At 33.0% G+C, this 23,034-nt stretch overlaps 2 protein-coding genes across 2 annotated transcripts; one reads left to right on the forward strand and one right to left on the reverse strand.

Annotated features, from left to right (window-relative positions):
- Positions 1 to 9,265: 9,265 nt before the first annotated feature.
- LOC140893539 (major pollen allergen Ole e 10-like) lies at positions 9,266 to 10,584 on the forward strand. The gene is made up of 4 exons (XM_073302624.1): positions 9,266 to 9,368; positions 9,503 to 9,868; positions 9,995 to 10,025; positions 10,433 to 10,584. The coding sequence occupies exons 1-4, from the start codon at positions 9,320 to 9,322 to the stop codon at positions 10,536 to 10,538; spliced, it is 552 nt and encodes a 183-aa protein (XP_073158725.1). The 5' UTR covers positions 9,266 to 9,319; the 3' UTR covers positions 10,539 to 10,584.
- A 337-nt stretch (positions 10,585 to 10,921) lies between these two features.
- On the reverse strand, positions 10,922 to 13,184 carry LOC140891101 (cytochrome b6-f complex iron-sulfur subunit 1, chloroplastic). Its single transcript, XM_073299386.1, has 5 exons — positions 13,028 to 13,184; positions 12,708 to 12,952; positions 12,307 to 12,424; positions 11,681 to 11,863; positions 10,922 to 11,182 (listed from the first exon to the last, which is right to left on the reverse strand). Exons 1-5 carry the CDS (start codon positions 13,166 to 13,168, stop codon positions 11,081 to 11,083), a joined length of 789 nt encoding a protein of 262 aa, XP_073155487.1. The 5' UTR covers positions 13,169 to 13,184; the 3' UTR covers positions 10,922 to 11,080.
- Between the last annotated feature and the right edge of the window lie 9,850 nt (positions 13,185 to 23,034).

Raw genomic sequence — 23,034 nt, forward strand, 5'->3', positions numbered from 1 at the left:
ATTAGGATAAACGGGCTTATAAGCTGGTCCGGGCGAGTCTTGATTTTGGTCAAACCTACACTGAACCCGCCCAGTCAAAAGATATATATATATATATAATATTATATATGATTAGATTTTTTATATTAAATAATTAATAGTTTATCCATAATTTTAGTCTATAATATTTTTGGATTGAAGTGATTTTATTTTATTTGTATATGTTTAATTTCACATTATATAATTATAATTTTTATTTTGTTATTAATTATTAATTAAATACACGTTTTTTATTTGAATGCAATTAAATACAAGTTGATAAATCTTAAATTGTGAAAATAATTTTTTTGTTCTAATATTTTTAATATAAATTTGAAAAATATATTTAACAATTTTTACTAATTTTTAAGCTTCTAAAATATTTTTTAAAAAAAATCTAAAATTATATAAATTCCAATGAGTCTAATCCTAATTGAAACCGCCAGGTTCGGAGGTGGAGCAAGATCTCCAATTTGGTCAAACTCGTCCTGTTGTCATCTCTACAAGTGATAGCGAAAACTTTTTACAAAAAAATAATACAAAGTTTTTTTTCGGACATACCGAAGATAACTACTCTTATGATATTGTTTCACGGGTCAATTTTTGTGACACAAATATTTGATTCATATCGGACGACTCGTTAAAAAATATTATTTTTTTATGTTAAAATTATTATTTTCCACTATAAATATAAATTGAATCAACGTGATTATGAATATATATCCGTGAGATAGTCTCACAAGATACTTGCTTTATTATTGAATAATCAAAATTTAGTAACTGTGTATAAAAAAAAACATTTATTGTATTTTGTAATTCTTCTAATCAATATATCCAAATATTATGCAATGTGCTTGGGTCTAACTGCTAATTATTTTTATATTATTTGAAAAGAAACAATCAATATAAATTAGCTCGTGGCCTCATGCTTGTAGCAACACAAAAGGGGAGACCTCTAAGATGCGCCGCGGGGACAGTAGGAATCGGCATCATGTGGAACGTTTGAATAAAACCACAACAACCTTTAACGTCAAATACCCTCTTTGTTTTTCACTTAATATTTTATAATTGCAATCATTTCTTCCTAAGGTATTCGTGATTTTACTTACATTTAATTAATAATTATATATATATATATATACATATATAAATATATATATATATATATAAAGAGTCAACATCGACTGTTTAATTTTAAAACAATCCAATTTAAAATTTAATTTTTTAATTATGTATTTTTAAATAATTAATAGATCGACTATAGAATCTTATAAAAATTAAAAAAATTTATGTAAATAATGTTATCATGACAAAAAAAAAAGAGTAGAGTGAGGATAATCCTAAGCTACATATTAGACCAATTAATTCAGGGATAATTGTATTATGTATGCACTAACCCTCTAAAATTATGAGAATGCTAAAAACTCTTATAACTATTAACACCTGCGTTTTTAAATTTTGAGCACACATACCCCTGAAAACACGTACGAACAAGGAGTTGTGTGCTCACATTTTGAAAACACGAGGATGTACGTGCTCAAAATTAAAAAAACACAGAGAATCAATACTATGGCGGAGCCAGAAATGTCAATCTACCCGGACTAAAATTTTAAGCACTCCAATACTTTAATTTTTTGAGTCGAGCTACCCGGGCTAATATCAAATTAAACCAAAATTATTGAAAATTAATATATTAAAAATTACAAAAAAATTTATGCTTTAGCCCTGGTGGCAATATATGTGGTTCCGCCACTAAATCAATAGATCATTTTTTAAATTTTTTTTTCACATGAAGTTTTTAGGAGACTCGAGATTTCACAAGCTCATTCACTTATAGGGGACGATCAAAACAAATAGTAGCTTTATGTTTTTTCACCATGCACCAAACCATGGATCATCAGACTATATATTTTTGCAAATGGTTCTTTTATATTACACAATATATATGTATAAAATCATTAATTATAACTTTGGTGCATCGATGTTCCATATAAATTTGAGTGATCCCGCCAGATAAACACCGTCTTCTTTTGCTGACCATATACACTTGTTCTCAAAACATGGACCGGACACCCAATCTCTGCTGTATATGCGTCGAAAACCCTGTTATACTTCCCCCACGGCCACCACATATGACACACGAACAACGTCGAATAAGGAACCGCGCAAAAGGTAAACGACATTTCTTGTTTTGGCTGCAAATATTGGTGATACCCGAGATCATCGTACGTCTTTCGAGTGACAATGCACCGTTATCGGACCGGAATTCGGATGAAGTTCGTTCACGACACGAACTGTGATCTTCGTAAATATCCAGCAGAACTTTTTGTCTGAGATTGTTAATGTTGCCTTGGAAAGACTTGCATGAAGGAACAGAAACATCAAAATCATGTATTTCATCATGATATATATATAAATATTTTTGTTTATTTAATTATTGTCATTGCTTTGAGTCTTGTTATAGAGTTGAGTTCTTTAATTTGTTTATATACACAACATCGAATCGAGCAAGTATATACAATCTTTTTTACTTTATTTGTAACTCATTACAGATTAAGATTATGCAAACATGCAATTTTTGGGAATTGATTTTGAGTCTTTGACTAATCATAATCAAATTTTGAAGACATTATTATTATTATTATTTATTACATCAAATTGTCGATAATAAGATTAGGAATTCTTAATTAATTATTATTTAGTACGGAGAACAATCGAGATATTGGTTTAGGCTGCGATATATACGTTTTAAAAGTTTACATTTGTATTTTTATAACACAAACTTAAAATATTTTTTTTTCTGTAAAAAATCAAGTGATCGATATTGTCACGATAATAAATAATTTTATATCTTCATAATGAATTAAGAATAATTATATAACTTATAATTCTTTTCTATCGACTTTCACTCGTCCTTGGTCCACCGATCGACTAGAAATCAGGTCAAAGATTTATAAAATATAAATTCTTCTTGGATTGACAAGATATATATATCCGTATTATTGTACGTTATTCAAATTTCAATTAAACAGGGTATAATAATTCAGATGATCCAATAAAAAGTCATACATAAATGATTTGTTAATTTTGTGTTACGGATCTCCGATCCAAACCGATCTGACTCATTAAAATATATTATTTTAATATAAAAAAATATGATTTTTCACTGCAGATATTGAATGAGTCGACCGTATCTTACAAACCTATTTAATAAAATTAGATATCGTTTAGTATGTATGATGAGATAAATAATACATAAATAATTAATAAAATATAATAAAAAAATAAATAAGAAATGATAGTTAATATAGTATTTGATTTGATTGATTCATTGATTATAGTTTATTTTATTTGATTGATTAAATTTTATATAAACATGATAAATTACTATTTTGTCTTTTTAACAATAAACAAAATATAAATAATATTATTTGTAAGAGGTAATATAGTAATTTAAATTCAATGATTTGGTTGATGTAAGATAAATAAATAATGATTTAATTAATATAAAATAAATAATTAATAGATGAATAAATAATATGACAAGAATAATGCGAGATTGGATAATATAAGTTATAAATAGATTAAGGGAGTGTTTGCAATAGATTGTGCTTTTGTAGAAGTGATTAATTTATAAATTATAAAAAAATTAAGAAAAATCAAAAGTTGGTAGTGTTTGGAAACATATGTGAAAATCTAAAAAACAAAGTTGGGTAGTGTTTGATAAATAAGTGATTAAAGTGATTTTAACAATGACCTTCTTATTAGAATCACTTTTGGAGAATCATAATCACCATATGACTAGCTTTTGAATTTCAACTAAGTTAAGCATAAGCTAACACATAATCTAGGTTTAAGAAACACACAAAAATAATTTTTTAAAGCCAAAACCTAACAATCACTTTTTTTTAGTGATTGCAAACACTCCATAACAATATAGGTCAACAAACAGTACCTTAATGTTAAATTAATTTTAAAAAAAATTAATGGTGAAGAAAGGAAGTATAGATAACACATGGGGTGTCCATGTGACCACCTGCCAACCCGGCAGGCCCACAGACCCACTTTTATCCGGTGTCGGGCCCTGACCCACACTAACTCAGCATGACCCGGTCCACTTAGACCAATCATTCTTATCCACGTGGCTTCTTAAAAAGGCATGTCTCATCCTTGTTGTTTCACTTCTGCTTCCAATTGGGCCCTATATGGGGATGTGATTATTCTCTTCCTGCCACTAATACACACACAAATAAATAAATAAATATATATATATATATATATATATATATATATATATTATAATTTAGGGATGATCGAGCCGAGTCCACACTACTCGAGCTCGAGCACATATTTTACTACTCGAGAGCTCGATCGAGTAGTAAAATATGAGCTCGAGCTCGTTTGTAATTCGAGTACTCGAGCTCGAGCCTGAATTAAAAAAAATATATAAATTAAAAATATATGAATAAATAAATATATAAATATTATAAATAAATAAATATATAAATATAATATTATATATATATATTATATTTATATATATTTATTTATATTATTTTTTTATATATGTGTCTTATCGACATAGATTTAAAGCTCAACTCGAGCTCGATTATATGCTCGAGCTACTCGAGCTCGGTCAAATTGAGCTCGAGTCGAGCTTTGACCGAGCTACTCACGAGCTGCTCGCGAGTAGCTCGGATCGTTTATACCCCTATGTATGACGATAATATTTTTATTGTATCGTTCTTTTGATGAACTTTTTTTGCACCCAACTCACGAGTAGATCGGATCGTTTACACTCCTATGTATGACGATAATATTTTTATTGGATCGTTCTTTTGATGAACTTTTTTTGCACCCAAAATAATCTTTGGAAAAAAATAATCATCATCTATATCTATACTACATATAAATTTAATAAATATTATATTAAATGTTTTGGCATATCAATGTGACACCAACGTAAACATTAAATTAAAAATCTATATTATAAAAATATTCATCTATTTCTATTGATAAATGACAAATAGATCAATCAAACTCACAAGCCTCTCTCCAATTTAAAAAGTATAAAAATCGTTTATCAACTTCTTTCCACGGTATATATTGTTTATTTCTTATCTTCCCCATTTTTTTATGTGGTTATTATTTATTATGTTGCAAATGCATATATAGTGTGTGCCTCAATCATTAGTTTTTTTTAAAAGGTGACATATATAATTATTTTTTAAAATTATATCTTAATAATTCATTGTCTTTTAAATTCATTTTAATTACTTTTTATACATAAAAACAATTTTTATCTTGCACACACATTATATTCTCAGGTGTTAGCATATATGTATACGAGTATCTTCGTACACTTAAAGTTTAAAATACATTTAATTGGAAAAAATCCCGGTTCAGTCCTAAATGTTTGAACACATTTTCGGTTCAGTCCTAAATGTTTGAACGTTCCCGGTTTGGTCCCAAATGTTTTCCAAATATTTTCGATTCAGTCCTAAATGTTTTTATGTTTCCGGTTTGGTCCCAAATGTTTTAAAAAGTTTTCAGTTCAGTTCTAAATATTTTATGTTCCAGATTTCGTCCTAAATATTTTTCAAAATTTTTTGGTTTGGTCCTTCCATCTACAAACAAAGCGTGATAAAAAAACTTGCAAACAAAAGAAAAATTTAAATAAAATAGAAGGTAATAATAATAATAATAATAATAATAATAATAATAATAATAATAAATTATGCAAAATAAAATTATGGAATAAAAAAATAATTGAACGGTGCAATCTTATAGTTAAAAACATTATCAATCACAAACAAATAAACAAATGTGTTAGCAAATAACTAGTATTACTTATTTCAGAAAATATTTGAAATTTTCAATAAATTTTTCAAGAGAAGAATACTTATGGTTAACAATTGAGAAAATATAATGAATTATTTGACCACCGTTAAAGTAGTGATATGAAATTAAGTTTTATTTAATAGTAAATTTTTTTCAAATACTAATTATTTAAATTATAAAAAGAGTTTTAAAAAGATATATATTTTTTCCAACCTTCAAATTTTTTCTTAAATGTGCAAGCATCATGAATGAAAATATAACAAAATTAATAGAAATGTGAAATAACATCATTAAATTTTAATTCCTCAAGTTTTGTTTATTTTATTTAAGTTTTTATTTTGTAGCATCATGAATTTAATATTTTCATTTTGAACATCGTGTAAAATTTATTTAAATTTGGATAAAAACTCTAATAAATTTGTGTTTTATTTACAACTTGTTTAATGTTAAATATATAATAAATAATATAAAACTCAATCATAAATGATATAACACTATGCGGTGTTAGTTTTAACATACGAGTAGATGAAAGGATCAAACCGGGAAGTTTTGAGAAATATTTGGCACAAAATCGGCAATGTAAAATATTTAGGACTGAATCGGAAACTTTTAGGAAACATTTATGACCAAACCGGGAACGTCCAAACATTTAGAACTGAACCGGTAATGTGTCCAAATATTTAGGACTGAACCGGGATTTTGCCCCATTTAATTAAATATGTTGATTTTTTTAAAAGAAAAAACATATTCATTCATTGATAATCAACGGAATCAAATTTTACAGAAGGACTTAAATACAAAGGGCTACAATTTTTGTACTCGATTTCCATCCGTTCAGGTGCAAGTTCATTAGAATGACGAATGGATTAAACCACATTGTGTGCATCCGTCTCTACAATAACATTGGCCATTGGAAATGATTTGCTAGAATAATTCCTTCTCTAACCGCTACTAACTCAGCAAGTAAGGTGCTAAGCCAATGGCGGAGCCAGAATTCTCAATCTATCCAGGCTAAAATTTTAAAGTATATAATTGTTTAATTTTTTGAATCGAACCACCCGAGATAATATCAAATTAATCCAAAATTTTTCGAAATTAATATATAAAAAAATTTCAAAGTTTTTTGGGCTACTTGTCCTAAAGCCCGAGTGACCCTATATGTGGCTCCGCCATTGGTCAGAGCACCCTCAAGGTTGCTTGCACAAGCCATTATATGTTTGCTTATTCATTTTGTTCTTTATATTGTCATATTTCAATTTTAGTTTGCTAATTTTGTTAATTTTGTTTTGTTTTTTTTTTTTTTTGCAATTGTAGTCTCTCTATCTCTCTTTCTGACGTAAGGGCTGACACGTGTAGTATCATATCACCATTTTCAATATTAAAAAAAATATTAAAATTATCAAAAATCAAAATATAACAAGATCACTAAGATTGAAACTCGATAGCATATATATATATATATACATATATATATATATATATATATATATATATATATAATCGCAACGAATCAAATATATATTTACCATCAAAAATATAATTTTCTCATGTGACTCGAATTTTTAGTAAATGTTATGTTTATGATTTTACTATATTCCAATTAATTAGTGGATCAAACAATCACTTTTGATAATCATTATCGGAGAATAACAAAAAAGAAAATGTATGTTGATAAGGTCACACGGCTATATATTTTACACACGTATTTTTTTAGTTTTATTTTTACGTAGGAGTGACATGATTATTCAAAACTTAAAAGATAAAGAATAATTTAAATAATTTTAAAGATTTTGAGAATTTGATGGGCCAGTGGAAATTATAAGCTAGTTACAATACTTGGGCTCTTCATCCAAAGGAATTTCGATCCAATATCTCAATAACGCTTTGTTCGATCCAGAATTTAATTATGAAAAGTGATGAAAGAAAACCCCATAAAGAAAGGATTTCCATCAACACAATTTTATAAAATATTTGTCTAAATATATATTTATTTTTAAAAAAACATTTTATAAAAATATTTAAGAATTATTTTATAAATACTTCTTCAAACAGGCAGAACTTTAATTTTTAAAAATTATTTCACCAAATAGAGAATTGAATCGATGAGCTAGTTTAGATTTTTTATGAATAACATTTTTTATGAATAACATTTTCTTTTCTTTCAACAATTTTATATTTTCTCGGACTCGTCAACCCCATTTAATTTGCTCAACCAAAAAATTTGATGGACTTGTTTATTAATTGGACCAAAATATACCCATACAAAACTTTTAAGGTATGTTGGTACGCCCTGATTAGTTGGTAGTTGAAAACGTGAAAATGTGGAGAAGTGGGGTGAGTGTATAGTAGGATGAGGGTAATTCAGTAGTTTAAAAATTAGACCAAGACACCACCAGTTATTCTATTATGCTCAAGCTTAATAAATAGTAAAAGATATATATATATATATATATATATATAAAATAATTATGATTTCCAAAAAAAATATAATAAAAATAAAAAACCAAGTATATATTTACCGACTTTTCTCACTTCTTTGGATTTGCATTCTCGTGTCCTTCAAAGATCAGATAAATTGGAATGATACGGAGGTTCTCAATCTCATTCTTGTGCCCTTTCGATTTTGGACAATCCACTAAAATAGTTCTTACTCAAGTGTATGACGAATTAAAGATTTTAGAAGTCCTAATAATTTACTTGTTATTCATTGTATTTTTCCTTGATGATAGTGAGAATTAAGTTGGGCTCGTCAAGTCGATCATTATGTTTCATAAAAAATCGGGTTGAGTTGATATATAATTACCCTACTCACCCACCCCGCTAGATGATGACTTGTGTCGAGTTGCAAGTCAGTTTGTCTAATATACTAAAGACTGTTAGGTCAGTCGAATAAATGGCTTGAGTTGAGATATTTTCAACTCAAACGAGGCTCGCCGTGCCAAATGATAGGTAGCAACGGGTTACGGGTCGGCCTCTCTACGATCCTGTTTCGAGGCTCAGAGTTTATAAAGCAATAAAATTATTTTTAATAGTAAATTCATATACTTTACTTATAAATTTTAAGTTTTTTTTTATAAAATATCATTTATCCAAAATTTATACTATTAAATTCCAAAATATATTTTAACTTTTTGCCAAACACAAAATGAAATTTCAATTTCAGGGATTTAAAAATCAAAATCCAAATTCAATTCCAAATTTTATTTTTTAGACATCCAAACATGAAAAAAATTAAGGTTGAAGAAACGCCTTGATTCTCCATGGAACTTTGTGCATTAAATATGGCGCATCATTTCAATTCACAACCAGTAGTCTCATTCATACACACTGCACACATGACACACCTTACCCATTGGCACAGATAACTGCGTGCTTCACTAGCCATTTTTTTTTTCCATCACGCGAAGAAGATTTGTGAAACACTGCACATCTCCCACTTCCACTTTGTTCATCATACCATATGGCCAAAAAGATTTGGCTTCTTCTCAAATTTCTCCACTGTTTTCTGAGTAATCCTCCGAAACTTTTTTGTTTCACAAGTTTTACTTGCATTGTTTCTTGATCATCGTATATTATCTTCCAGATAGATCACGTTATGGTTGTTTCATGTAATCATCTGTTGTTTTTTTTTTTTTTTTATCAGTGTTCGGGGTGAATGCACCGGCGGCGGCGGCGGCGGCGGCGGCGCGGGTACAAGAAAAGGCTGAAGCCTCTGTTCCGGTGACGACTCTGTCTCCGCCGGAAGGGAACACGACATTTCTCGGCGGCACGACGTGGTGCGTGGCCCGGCCCGGCGTGTCCCCCGTGGATCTGCAGAGCGCTCTGGATTGGGCCTGCGGCGGCGGCAGGGCGGACTGCGGTCCCATCCAAGGCGGCGGGCCGTGTTTCAGCCCGAACTCGCTGCTTTCGCATGCATCTTATGCCTTCAACAGCTACTACCAGCAGAATGGCAACTCTGATATTGCTTGCTATTTTGGTGGCACTGCTACTTTGACTCCAAGCAATCCTAGTTAGCTTCTCCTTGACTTTTTTTTCTAATATATATATATATTTTGTTTTACCAAAATACAAAATATATTTTTGTCTTCATATTTAGTGACATCCTATGGGACTAATTGTTGAAAATTCCTTGTAGGTTATGACAAATGCGTTTTCGAGACTTCGCGGTGAGTTGAGTGTGTATATACATACATATATACGTGTAATTTTGATACATATAAGAGTCTGTTTGGATTTTGATTAGATTTTTTAAAATAAGTGCTTTTAAAAGCTACAATTTTTGGCTTTTAAAAAAGCTCTAATTTTGACTTAAAAAAATGCTTATTTAAGCACTTTTTTGGTCAACCAAACACCTTGTTAACTGAAAAGCACTTAAAAAAGTGTTTTTTTGCCTGATTTTTGAAACCAAACGGGGCCTAAGTGAGCAGTAGTGAATGCTATATCTCAACGGTGGTCACGAAGATGTCATCGTATCAACATTAAGTGTATATATGTATGTACATATACGTGTGCCCGCACGTGATTGTATACAAGTAAATAGATATAAGATTTGATCAAGTTTCATTTTTTGCAGATCTGTACAGTCAAAGGCGACTTCCATCAAGAAGGAAGCAGAAAGGTATTGGTGGAAGCTTGAAGTAATTCTTCTGTACGTTTTTATGTTCAAGAAATGGTCTTAATGGGCAGTGAATGAAAGTGTATTATTAGTATTAGTTTGTGGGGAAATTTATTTAGGTGACAAAAAGTTGATTTCCAAGGGGAGTGTTCTGATTCGGACAATTTCCATTGTTTGCAAGTCTTTTTTTCTTGAGACATGCCTTTGCTTTCTTGCTAGTTTAGGAATCCGTGGCGTTAGGTAAAGTATGTTTTATGCTCTTGGTTTCCCCCCCTAATCAACACAATTATGCTGAGGGATTTTAATTTAATTAAAAAAATTCAGGGGTCTGTAATTAAATCTTCGAGTTCGACACCTCAATTGTGGGCACAAAAGTATATATATATATATAGACTCCAAATGGTTGTCCAAGTTAGTGACGTAGATAGACGTTTGAAAAACCTTACAAAAAATCTGTAAAACAGCAATACAAGAATCTGCAAGTTTTTCAACAAAATGTACTGATATACATGAATATATGTTGTATCATACAAAATGCCACTAAATAGCAAATGCTCTTTGGCTAAAATTCTTGTGACTTCAAGATTTTTCTCGAAATCACAAGATTTATGCCCACCATGGATCTTCGCCAGTTCTAAAATCTGTTTCGACCCATGGAACAAACAATACCTTCCCGTCATCAACATCAGCATGAACCAAGGCCAACGACTGCACGCAGAGTTAAGGCGAACTAGTCAGCAGCGAGAAATGTAAACCAAAACAGAAAGACGACCCATGTAGCGGAGTACACGTGTATATAAGAATTAGTCCGGTGCAAGATCTGGTAGTTTTAGTGTCAATCTCAGTCATTAGGTACTGTACTGCTGATCATGGAAGATCAATCTTATAGCTAAACAAAATCTAGATCTTGAGAATGAACCAAAGAACTAACAAGCTCCTTCAGATTGTTAGGATCATTCACACCTTAACTAGTAATCCGAAACAAATTAAAGCACAAACAAGAGGGTTTCTTTTTGTTTACCTGCCCTGATCGTTAAAAACAGATTTGTGTCGTTCATAATCTAACAAACTATAATTCGTAAAATCTTTGTGTGTACTTCAACTTGGACATTGTTTCAACACATAAAGCCAGAATTTTGGAAGGAAACGATGATTGAATGATACCGAGAACTTTAGGTTTAGGGATGATGATTCTGTCGAACTTACCAAAGGAGCTGGTCCCCTAACAACTCTTCCTTGATTGTTGTATTGGGATCCATGGCAAGGGCAGATGAACTTGTTCTCAGCCTGGTTCCATGGCACGACACAACCAAGGTGGGTACACACAGCATTTATGCCATAAGTCGCAAGTGTTTTGTCCTTCTCCACAACGAGGTATGTAGGGTCGCCCTTAAAGTTCACAAAAGCAAAAAGATTTTCAAGACAATTATATTCTTATTCCATATCTTCTCACAAAATCAGATTAAAAAGACTCTGTGACTCTAGAGGAAGCAATCAATATCAATAATAAACATCTCGGCCATGACCACATCATGATTGATAAACTTGTGCTTCATTGCATATAAGATTCTTATATTTTTGCTAATCGAAAACCACAGTAACGAGTTTCAAACTTGCACCACATAGAATGGGCTCACCATTCATTAGTGAGAAGGAAAACCAAGAATTCCATTGCCAGGGGAAGAAGTACTATTTTGGGGCTTAAATTGTTACTTATTCCATTAATAGAATGGATAAATAATAATATTTCGAAAGCTCTCTTTGTCCATCATTCAAGAAATAATTCATTATTGAAATCCTCCAAACCTTAAAATTTAAGAAACATAACTTACCCTCAATCCCTGCGTGAGAGTACGATCACCAGGACCATGGGTCTTGATCCATTCAGATGCGATAACGTCGTTGCCTAACGCATCCTTGGCAACAACACCACCACCAGCACCTCCAGACCTGTTCTTGGTACACGAATTGACACACTTCCATAGTTATTTACCCATGAAATTAAATGGTAAACTAATTAATCCACCAAGATTTTGGCTTTGCACGAGAGGAATTAAGGCTAACATTCGATAGCACTAGCATACAAACACAACGATTGAATTTCTTTCAATGGCAGTGTTTAACAATCAAATTCTCTAACTAGCAATGTTTCAAACATAAAATAAACAGAAATTAAAGCATAGCGTATGTATATTCATCCAAAAAAAAATAAAAATGAAGTATGAAAACGCACCCTGGTGGAACAAAGAAGTAAGTATATGGCACCAGCATCCCGACAGAGGGCAACGAAATAGCGCCCAGAAGCAGCAGATTCATTAGCTGCCTCTTTCCCATGTCGGGCACTCGATCTGCAGGAATGCTGGTGGCCATGCACGAGACCTTCATCCGCTGAGTACCCTTCCTCCCAACAGCGCCATTTCCATTTCTGATGAGCGCCACCTGCGAAAGCGAACTTAACCCATTCTTGCTCGAGCACAACTGATCACAGAGAGGAAATATATTTCAACAAAAAGTAAGCTTGGGAATGAATTGAAGCGAACTAGCTAATTTTACCTGAGATGTGGTGACTGGGGACAGAGCAGTGCTTGTGGAAGCCATGGGAGTGGAACGAAAGAAGGTGGAATTGGTATTTGTGTGGAGGTATGAAGATATCACCACCACAAGCTTCTGGAGATAAGGTGTTTTCTTGGACATCCACACATATTTTGTCAATGAATCCGATAAAATACTTTTTTTTTTAAAAAAAATTCTTCAATACAAATTTATGCGAAATTATAGTCTATAGACTCACGCTGTATTTTTTTTTTTTTTGTTAGCAACGCTGTATTTTGTAATTTGTTCTTAAGAAAATAGAGTTTGCATGTTTTCAAATACAAATCATTTTTGTTGTAAAGGCTAAACTATCCGGCTGTTGTGTTGAGCGGTTTGATGGACACACTTGAGGGGCGAATTGTACACAGAGGTTAGCAAAATATCGATTTAATTGAAATAATTGATCGAATTGAATTAAATCGAAAATTTGGTTTGGTTTAATCGGTCAATTGGTTTTTTTTCAAAAATATCGGTCAATTCAGTTTAATTCGGTCAATTCAGTTTAATCAGTTTGATTTCTGTTTGAATTTTAAAACATCGGTTAAACGGATTAAATCGATTTAATATATATATAAATATATATATATATATATAGAGTAATTTTCAGCTGCCCAACCATTCCTGCCCAACTAGTCCTCGATCACTAAAACCCACTACCGGGTTTTAGTTGTTTTTTTAAAAAAAACATTTGTATCGCTAAAACCCACTACCGAGTTTTAGTTGTCGGGGATGAGTTGGGCATCATTGGTTGGGCAGTTGAAAAAATATATATATATATATATATATATATATATATATTCTAAAATTTTATTCTTGGACCTAATTTCAACTTTGATTTCAGATTGAGCTTTAAACAACTGTGTTCAAAACCAAAAAAGAAAACTTATTTATCGCCCTAGCTCAACTCCAACTTCCTGGCATCTCTTCTTCGTTCAATCTTTCTCGGCGTTCCAGACCCTGGTCCAATTCCAACTTCATCTTGGCATCGGCTTCTTCACTCAATTTGTCTGCGTTCCAGAGTGTTCAGCCATAAGTCATATAACTTCTTCCTCTTTGAATCAATGGACTAAAAAAGTTAGAGGTAAATCGAGTTTTGTTTTTGAAAAAGAGGTAAATCTTCTTAATCTTTGAACCAACTGTATTTTCTCGATTTTAGTCATTTTTCTCGATTTAGTTCATGATGTTGCTTAATCCCAGTGACAATATTGATTTGTGGTGCTCTCTTAACGGTAAATTGCTCATAAATCCCTAAACACAAACTCAACTTATTAATAAAAGAGAGAATATTTTACCAAAAATCCCCAAAATACCCTAATTTTTTTTAAAAAAATGTAAGAAAATGGAAATAAAAAACAAAACTAATCAAAATAGTATTTATATAAAAGTTCAAATTAAAATTAAAGAACATAAACCATATCATATACATGTTTATGTTGACATGAGAGCAAGTATGTGTCTAGCAAGCAAATACATACTCCCAAATCATTATTGGAAGAAATACGTGAAAGGATTAAAAGTTCGAATAGAGGACGAATCAATTATTATGCTTGATACGGTAGCAGAAAAATTAAAAATAAAAATAGAATAAACAAAATTTATAATACCAATCATATACCAAATAGAATCATAAATGTATATTATAATAGGAAATAACTTCTTAAGACAATATCTTTCTTTCACGCAATTTGAAAATCATATAACCTTAAACAAGGGATCATCAATGATTCACATTCCCAAAATACAAACGGCTTTTCGTGTAGGAAATGAAGGATTTATAAAGAACTTTCATAAACAAAAAAAAACCAATATAATTAAAAATAGAAAATATATTAATAATCAATCCTGAAAAAGAAAATTATGAGAAAATGTCATGATATTTGTTTTGAAAATCATCAGGACAAAATTAAGAAAAGAAAATAATTTATTGCTTCAATAAAACTCAAATAGATCCTAATATCATAATCTGTGAAGCACCAAGAAAATGCAACTTGGATGGTGTAAAAATATTCGAAAAAGAGGTTCAAAAATTACTCAAACTCAAGATAATCATTCCAAGCAAGAGCCCACACTCTTCACCGGCCTTTTATGTCAGTAAGAAAGATACTGAGAAGGCCCCTGAGGGGGTTTCCAAGTTGGTGGAGTAGGTGAACTCTTGGTCAGAGGTCAGGAGTTTGATTCCCCCTACCAACATCTTTTTGGACTAGCCTAGTGTGGTTTACCTGACTAACGTAGTTTGCAGACTATTGCGTTAGTCCGGGGGTTTACCCAGTGCACACCGAAGGTAGCGGCTGCGGGTTTCCACGTCACAAAAAAAAAGATACTGACAAGAAAAACGTGATAATTGATTACCAAAAAATGAATAATGCAACAATTATGGATGGATATAGCATCCCGAATAAGAATGATTTACTATCTTACATAGGAGGAACGAAATATTTATTTAGCCTAGATTGTAAATCAAGATTCTGGCAGATTCAGCTAGATCCACAAACACGATCACTTACAACATTCAGTTGTCCAAACTGACAATATCAATGGACAATATTACTTTTCGGACTCAAACATGCCCCAAGTATCTTTCAGAGATACATGGATGAATCATTCAAATCATATGTAGATTTTTTTTGTGTCTATATAGATGATATATTAATTTACTCAAAAACATTAGATCAACACTATAAAGACCTCATGACAGTACTAGATATTTGTCATAACTATGGAATTATACTTTATGAAAAGAAAACACAATTGTTTAAAAATAAAATAAATTATCTTGGATTACAAATTTAAGAGGAAAAAACATTGTTTGCAACATCATATACTTAAGAAATTTTTGATTTCCCTAGTGAAATCAAAGATAAAGATCAATTAAGAAGATTTCTAGGATTATTAACATATTCTGAAAATTACATTGAGAAACTAGCAGAGATAAGAAAACCTCTACAAGAAAAACTTAAACTGTATTATAAATGAAAATGTTCAAAAGAATATACTAATTACATAGATACAATTAAGAGAAAAATAATTAGTAATCTCCTTGAATTATATTTTCTTTCAAATAAAAATATAATAATAATTGAAACAGATGCGTCAGATGAATATTGGATAATATGTTTAAAATCATACATAGGAGAAAGAAATTTAGAAGAACTTACTAAAACAACTACTAGGAATAATGAACAATCATGTAACTATACATCAGAAACTTTTCAAGGCGCATGACTAAATTATCACTTAAATGAAAAGGAAACACTAGCTTGAATTTTTACTCTTAGGACTTATGAAATTTATATTATCTCTAAACTATTTTTAGTACGAACAGATAATATGAATTTAACATATTCCAAATCAAGAAAAATATCAAGAAATCAAACACGGTTAATCAGATGACAGTTGGAATTGAACCATTATCAATTTGAGATTCAGCATGCCAAAAGAACAGATAATTCATTACCCGATGCATTAACCAGAGAACTCCGCCAAAATTATACTATCCGTTGTAACAGAATAATAAAATAGATCCTAAGAGATCCATAAAATGACTTCGAGTCATCCGAACATGCCTTAGAAAATATGGGAAATATAAATTGATGAAAAATTATTTATATTCATAAACATAAATTATTCTATGACTTTAATTCATCCGAACATGACTCAGAAAGCATGGAGAATATGAATTGATGAAAAAAGATTTATATTCAGAAACATGAATTACTCTACGAGTAGAATTATCAATCTCATTTATGAAGATTGGTTTGATTCTTGTAAAAGGATCCATAAATGCAATGATATACATAATAAAACTATCTGAATTACTAACGAGAAGAGTTAAATTACTAACCATTTTATATATGGATTAATACATTTTCTTGTACAGGATATTGTAACGCCCCGTTTTTATCTTAAATGAGTTTATTTGAGTTAATCAGAGATTACAGAGTTCTCGAGCCGGTTTGATTTTGATCAGGGTCCTTTTTGCAAATTTTGGAAATTTCAGGGACTAAAATGCAAATATGGAATTTTATATATTATCTACACTTATTTTGACTCTCAAAAGGAGCTCCTCCTCTTCCTCTCAACCGTGAACTCCATTGAAGCTTGGGGAAAACGTTTCCAAGCTCTTCCAATCTCGGTTTCCGGTCGATCCGTCCGTTAGAAATTAATTCTGAAGGCAGATTATCGATCACTGCAGTGAGAGCTCTGTTATATTGTAAGTTCTTCTACGATCGGATACATTCTAGTTTTTGGATGTTGTTAGAATCGTTCTAGATTCGAGTATGTTGTTCTCTACAGAGTTTTGATCGTTTATTATCTGTCGGTTTTGAATTAGAGCGACGTTCGGAATTGTTATGATTTTTGGAAGTATTATTCGAAAATGTGGGTTTTGAGATTTGTTGGATTTGTCTTGTTGTTGTGGTTTTAGCATTGAATTGAGTTGATATCAGTATTGAACTGCTGTCTGCGTTGCCGGTTTGTTCAGTTTATAGCCGTTATGCCGTCGGTTTGAGTTTTGAGGGTTTCGAACCGTTTTTGAGTTGTTGAACTTGGCTTGTAAGTTGGTCTTTGTTGTTGATCAATCTCTTGTATCTGAACAGATTCGTTTGGAGTTGTCAAGCCCTGAGTTAGCAGCTGATTGATCGTTTCAGAGTTGGACGAAGATCGGTAATGAGATTTACCTTGATCCGTAGTTGTTGTTTAGATTGTATAGTTGTTGATACAATCTTTTGTTGTAGCTTTCCTGGAGTTGGAACTACTGCATTGAAAGGTAAAAGCAGTCATCGTAGCGGGATAGCATACTCGGGACTGTTGGTTCTCGAGTTTCCCTTTTTAAATCACATATTGCATTGATACTTGTTCTAGCACGTGGAACTTGTAATTGTTGATTGATTGAGTTTTTGTTATGTGGCTTATGTTTATGTTTCTGTTATGCATTCATCTTGAGCCTACTTTGATTTCAGCGGGCAGAACCGCCCTTTTTGTTAGACGTTTGGGAACTATGATTGAGTGGCCTAGGTTGTAGTATTTCGCCTAGTGCTAGCATACTCATTATGGTTGCTCAAAGTCTAGAGGAGTGGGATACGTGGCACCACCTCGATTGGGAGAGTCGGTGAGTCGTTACGTGATCTCATCCTCGGGATCCCAAAAGCAGAGCAATACTCCCGTGTTTATCAGAATCGATATCCTGGTTTTAAAGACATGCATATCATTAACTTCGACTTGAATATGTGGTTTGATAGCATGTTATATATTCATTACTTGATATGTTGCTTTTACTGGGATTATCATTCTCACCGGTTATCCGGTTGTTGCTTTATTTTGTATGTGTACTTGGCAACAGGTGGGGCAGGAACAAGTCAGAAGAGGCATGGTTAGCTTCGAGGGCAAGTAGTAGAAGTGAGACTCGGTTTAGAAGTCGAATTCGCATGTTTATCTAGTTTAAGATTGAAGCATGTTAGAACTCGAACTTGATATGTTTTGTTATTCGAATTAGTTTGTATTCGGATTGTAATCTAAAATCGAAGTATGTTGTTGTTGTATCGATTTAAACTTCTGGTTGTTTTTATGCCTTCTGAAAGCATGACTAGTTATGGCATGTTTCCCTACACTCTGTTATTGCATATGTATTTGAAGGCATGTCGGACCAAGCGCGGAATCCCTTTTTTTTTAATCTGCAGCCTGAGCATTTCTGCCCAGGCCTTCCGCGCGCGAGGCCTCCGTTGGGCCTCTTAATGGTTTGCCCGCGCGCGCGCGAGCTTGGTACCTCGTGCGGGCGCGAGCCTTTGGTTGGTCTCGGGATCGTTTGCCCGCGCGCGCGCGAGCTTGGTACCTCACGCGGGCGCGGGCCTTTAAAAAAAAAAAAAAAAAAACTTTTGAATTGTTTTACTCTTGGATTCTTGTTCGCTTACTTGTTGTTTAATCCGAGATTAGTGGTTTAGAATCGAGGTCTCACAGATATATTCAAGATGGAACAATTAAATCAATTGAGAGAACAACTGATTGACTTACAAGAAAAAAAATTCAAATTCTCCAACAAAAGGAAAAGAATTTGATCAGAAAAATTCAAAGGTCAGAAGAGAAAATGACATCCTCGTCATCATCTTCACTAAGAACACCAATCAAAATGACAACTTCATTTGACAAAATAATGGAGATCAAAGAAAAACAGTTAGTGATCACAGCCAGCACTGACAATAAAAAAATAAAATAGAAAAGAACCGATGGTCACAACCAGCACCGAGAAAAATGAAAAAGAAAAATAAAGGACGTTCAAAACGCCCTTGAAAAAAGAGAAATAAATATGGTTAATCTACGACCACAAAAACAAATTTTTGAGAAAACAAATTTTACATAAAATTCAAGACCGAGTTCTTTGAAACATTAAACTATTTGAGAACAGTCAAAACATCTGCAGGATTTTGGCTACAAACTTGTGACACTCAAAATATATCCAGAGCAAGAACTTTACAAGGAGCACCAGCGCATGAAGTCACAAGATTTTTCTCAAACGGATTATTAAGTGGACTAGAATTCAGTCCAAACAATCAAGAGATAGAACTATTTCTCTATCAATTGAGAAATAGTATTATCCAATTTAAGAAAGCAGTTTTCAAGGACGATTCAGTATTAACATTGAATATTCATTCAACTCTTCGAGATTGGGATAATGACAAATTCTATCAACCGATGATATACATTCAATTTTGAGGGAATAAAGAAAAGTTCTTATTCGAATGATCAAATAAAAAGAAACCAATAATGGACATCTCAACACTTTCGAAGATAAAAATTAAAACATTAATTGACAAGATCTCAAAAAAGAAAAAATTGATGAAAATTCAAAGGTTAAAATAAATTTTGCATCCAGTAAAATTTTATTAACCACTGAACACAAGGAACTTATCCAGAAGAAAGACTTAACAATGTTGGCACAATTTGAAGCACCAATCTATGAATCAAGAGTCGACATGACAAAAGAGACTCGACAAATGTTGTGTAAAAAGCTAAGAACAATAATTCTCACTCATAAATGCGGACATTTCCAACTAATTCAGACAGAAGAAGTAGCTGTCAAAGAAAAAAACCAATAAAGAAGTGGACCGAAGCCACTAGTGACTCAGACAATGACACAATGTAAAAATATAATCATGGACCACACCCAAATTATCATCAGGACATGTGTCAAGGATTTGTACAAGTGTCTCGGACGCAAAAGATTGGAAAATCCGAAGTGGGATCGGAACGTCCGAACTGCGCATGCAGGCGGCATGGCCCTCATGCGGGATCGGAACGTCCGAACTCGAAATCGGACGGTCCGATCTCCGCCTATAAATAGGGGGTTTGATCTTCATTTTCATGCACCAAATTCAAAAGTTTCCTCTCGACTTCGTAGGATTTTTTAGGGATTTTTAGCCATACAGGTGTGTTCCGGGCCTTGGTGAGGCGTCTTCGGGATCGCAGTGGAGTGGTGCCCAAGTTTTGGGGCTATCGACATCAACGGGTTGGCAACATACGAAGGTATCCCCGAGATCCTATAAATAATAGGGAGTATGTTATAGTTTAGTTAAGGCTTTTAAAGCAAATTTATAATGCATGGATATTTTGCATTGTAGTACTAATGGTAAGCTTGGAATCTATATGGATGCTTCTAAGACTGCCTTAGTAAGGTACATAACTACCTACTGAGATTGCCAGCGTGTTTGCATGCTTATGTGTTGCATATTATATGACATCATGCATGCTACTGCTTTGAGATATTATGCTGCAGATGCATTTATATTGAGCTTGGATCTCCTTTGAGACAAGCCAGTGTTATATGGTGCTCAGCCCTTGAAAGGACGTTTTGACACTGAGAGTCACAGTGGCCAACGGGTCGAGCAGACTCTATTGATCTAGGGGACATTTGTTTTGTAATAGCCCGTATCCAAAATTTAGTTAATCAAACACCTAATTACTTTTAATTGGCTAAAACATGATTAATAGATCCTCAAATGAGTCTAAAAAGTTGGGAAATGAACTCAGAACGATCGAAATTGGTCCAGTAAGAGCTTTGAGCTTTGAGGATAACGGAAGCTCCGAACAGGGTTTGGAAGCTCAGTAGAGATCGGAAGCTCCGAACTCAGATCGGAGGCTCCGATCGTCACCATTGTCAGCAGTCGAAAATAATACATAAGCAATGACGTCAATGGATCGGAAGCTCTGAAGTGGGATCAGAGGCTCCGATCTACTGTCGACAGGCGTCCTCTACACGTGGTTGGCGGAGAGAGTTCAGAAGCAGGGATCGAAAGCTCCGATCAAATTGGAGGCTCCGATCTCCGTTTATAAAAAGGGGTGCCGAGACTCACTTTCTCTTGCTTGTTTCCCTCTCTTATCTTCTTTCTTAGCTTCTTCTAGTCAGTTTTAGGTGTTTTTAGGCGTCCTACTAGAGGACCATGAGTGGCGGAGTGCTACAGAGATTGTAGCAGAGCTGTGCCTAAGTATTGGAGGCTATCGCAATCAGCGAGCTGACGACGGATGCAGGTACAACTTTGGACTCCTAAAATTATTAGAAAGTATCTATTAGCTTAGTTAAAGCTTTTAAAGCATGTTTAGTGATGCATGGTTATTTTGTATTGTAGACTTATAGTTCGGGTTGGTAGGCTTGGAACCTAGATGGATGCTTCTAGAACTGCCTTAGTAAGGTATGTAAGTACTGACTGATATTACAGTGAGTATGCATGCTTATGTGTTGTATTTATATGTTATGGTTGCATGTTATTGCTTCGATATGTTATGCTACACGTGCATACATCTTGATTTAGCCGGTATTATTGGCTTACCTGATAGAGGGGTCAATCAGCCCCATTGCATGTGTGGATGGATGCCATATTTTTGGTTCCGGATATATCCACGGTTTATGGTATGGGAGCCACCTCCTATGCGACTGCCCAGCGTGGTACATCCCATGACGCCTAAACTGAGAAGGTTATGATTCCCAATATGATACCCTGACATTCATTTGCATGCATCATATTTGTATGTTTTATCCATACTAGCGTATTGAGTTTTAGCACTCACGTACAGTGTTTTTTGGACACCCCATTTGACGGGGCAATTTCAAGTATTTCACCAGGACTTGGGATTAAGTTGATATCCAAGTAGGAGCTGCTGGAGTAGTAGCTAGGTTGATTGGGTTGTATATTGGTTTTTATATAACCGATTGTATTATGTCAGTCTAGCATTTATTTAAGTTTTCGCAGTGTATCTCTGATTACTGTTTATTGCATGCTTAATTAAGCTTTAAACTCTGATTAGCAGTGGATCCGGATTGGGTCACTATATGTTTGGTCCACGTCTGCTTAGGAGTGAGTGGTTGTATCCAGTGGTTTAATTCCCCAAAATTACAGTTCACATCCTAGGCGCCAGTCAGAGTAGATTCTGATTTGTATACCCATATATGATACCGGTTCATTATATTACATTTTCATGCATCATATACGTATGGTTACCCATACTAGCGTACTGAGCTTTAGCGCTCACGTCCAGTTATTTTTCTGTTGTCTAGACATCCCATTCGACGGGGCAGTTGCAGGTAGTTCTCTTTGGGATTTGTAGATTAGGTGGTGACTAAGGCAGGATTGCAGGGTTAACCAATTAATTTTACCTTACTTGTATTAAGTTAATTCAATTGGGTTGTATAAATTTGGATTTATTTATCGATTGTATTCTGTCGGTTATGGATTTGTATTATTTTCCACAGTTACTCTGATTTTGATTATTTATTGTTTAAATGCATGCCTAACTTTCTGATTAGTAGGTGATCACGGTGCGAGTTACTATACTATCTCAACATACAATCTTTTCAAATGATTTTCAAAGCTCTTAATCAATTTTTAGATGAATTATTTCGAGTGTATTTCTCTTGGTTTTGTAACCAAACTCGATATAATTTATCGATTCTCGGTTCATTTTTCAACATTTCAAGAACGATG

This window comes from Henckelia pumila, chromosome 3 (assembly GCF_033568475.1).
Source record: "Henckelia pumila isolate YLH828 chromosome 3, ASM3356847v2, whole genome shotgun sequence".
Taxonomy (NCBI): domain Eukaryota; kingdom Viridiplantae; phylum Streptophyta; class Magnoliopsida; order Lamiales; family Gesneriaceae; genus Henckelia; species Henckelia pumila.

Coding starts and splice junctions, on each gene's coding strand:
- LOC140893539 (XM_073302624.1), top strand. CDS start 9,320: ATGGCCAAAAAGATTTGGCTTCTTCTCAAATTTCTCCACTGTTTTCTG. Junction 9,369..9,502: donor ATTTCTCCACTGTTTTCTGA/GTAATCCTCCGA, acceptor TTTTTTTATCAG/TGTTCGGGGTGAATGCACCG. Junction 10,026..10,432: donor TGCGTTTTCGAGACTTCGCG/GTGAGTTGAGTG, acceptor CATTTTTTGCAG/ATCTGTACAGTCAAAGGCGA.
- LOC140891101 (XM_073299386.1), bottom strand. CDS start 13,168: ATGTCCAAGAAAACACCTTATCTCCAGAAGCTTGTGGTGGTGATATCT. Junction 12,425..12,707: donor TACTTCTTTGTTCCACCAGG/GTGCGTTTTCAT, acceptor TACCAAGAACAG/GTCTGGAGGTGCTGGTGGTG. Junction 11,864..12,306: donor CTCTCACGCAGGGATTGAGG/GTAAGTTATGTT, acceptor GTGAACTTTAAG/GGCGACCCTACATACCTCGT.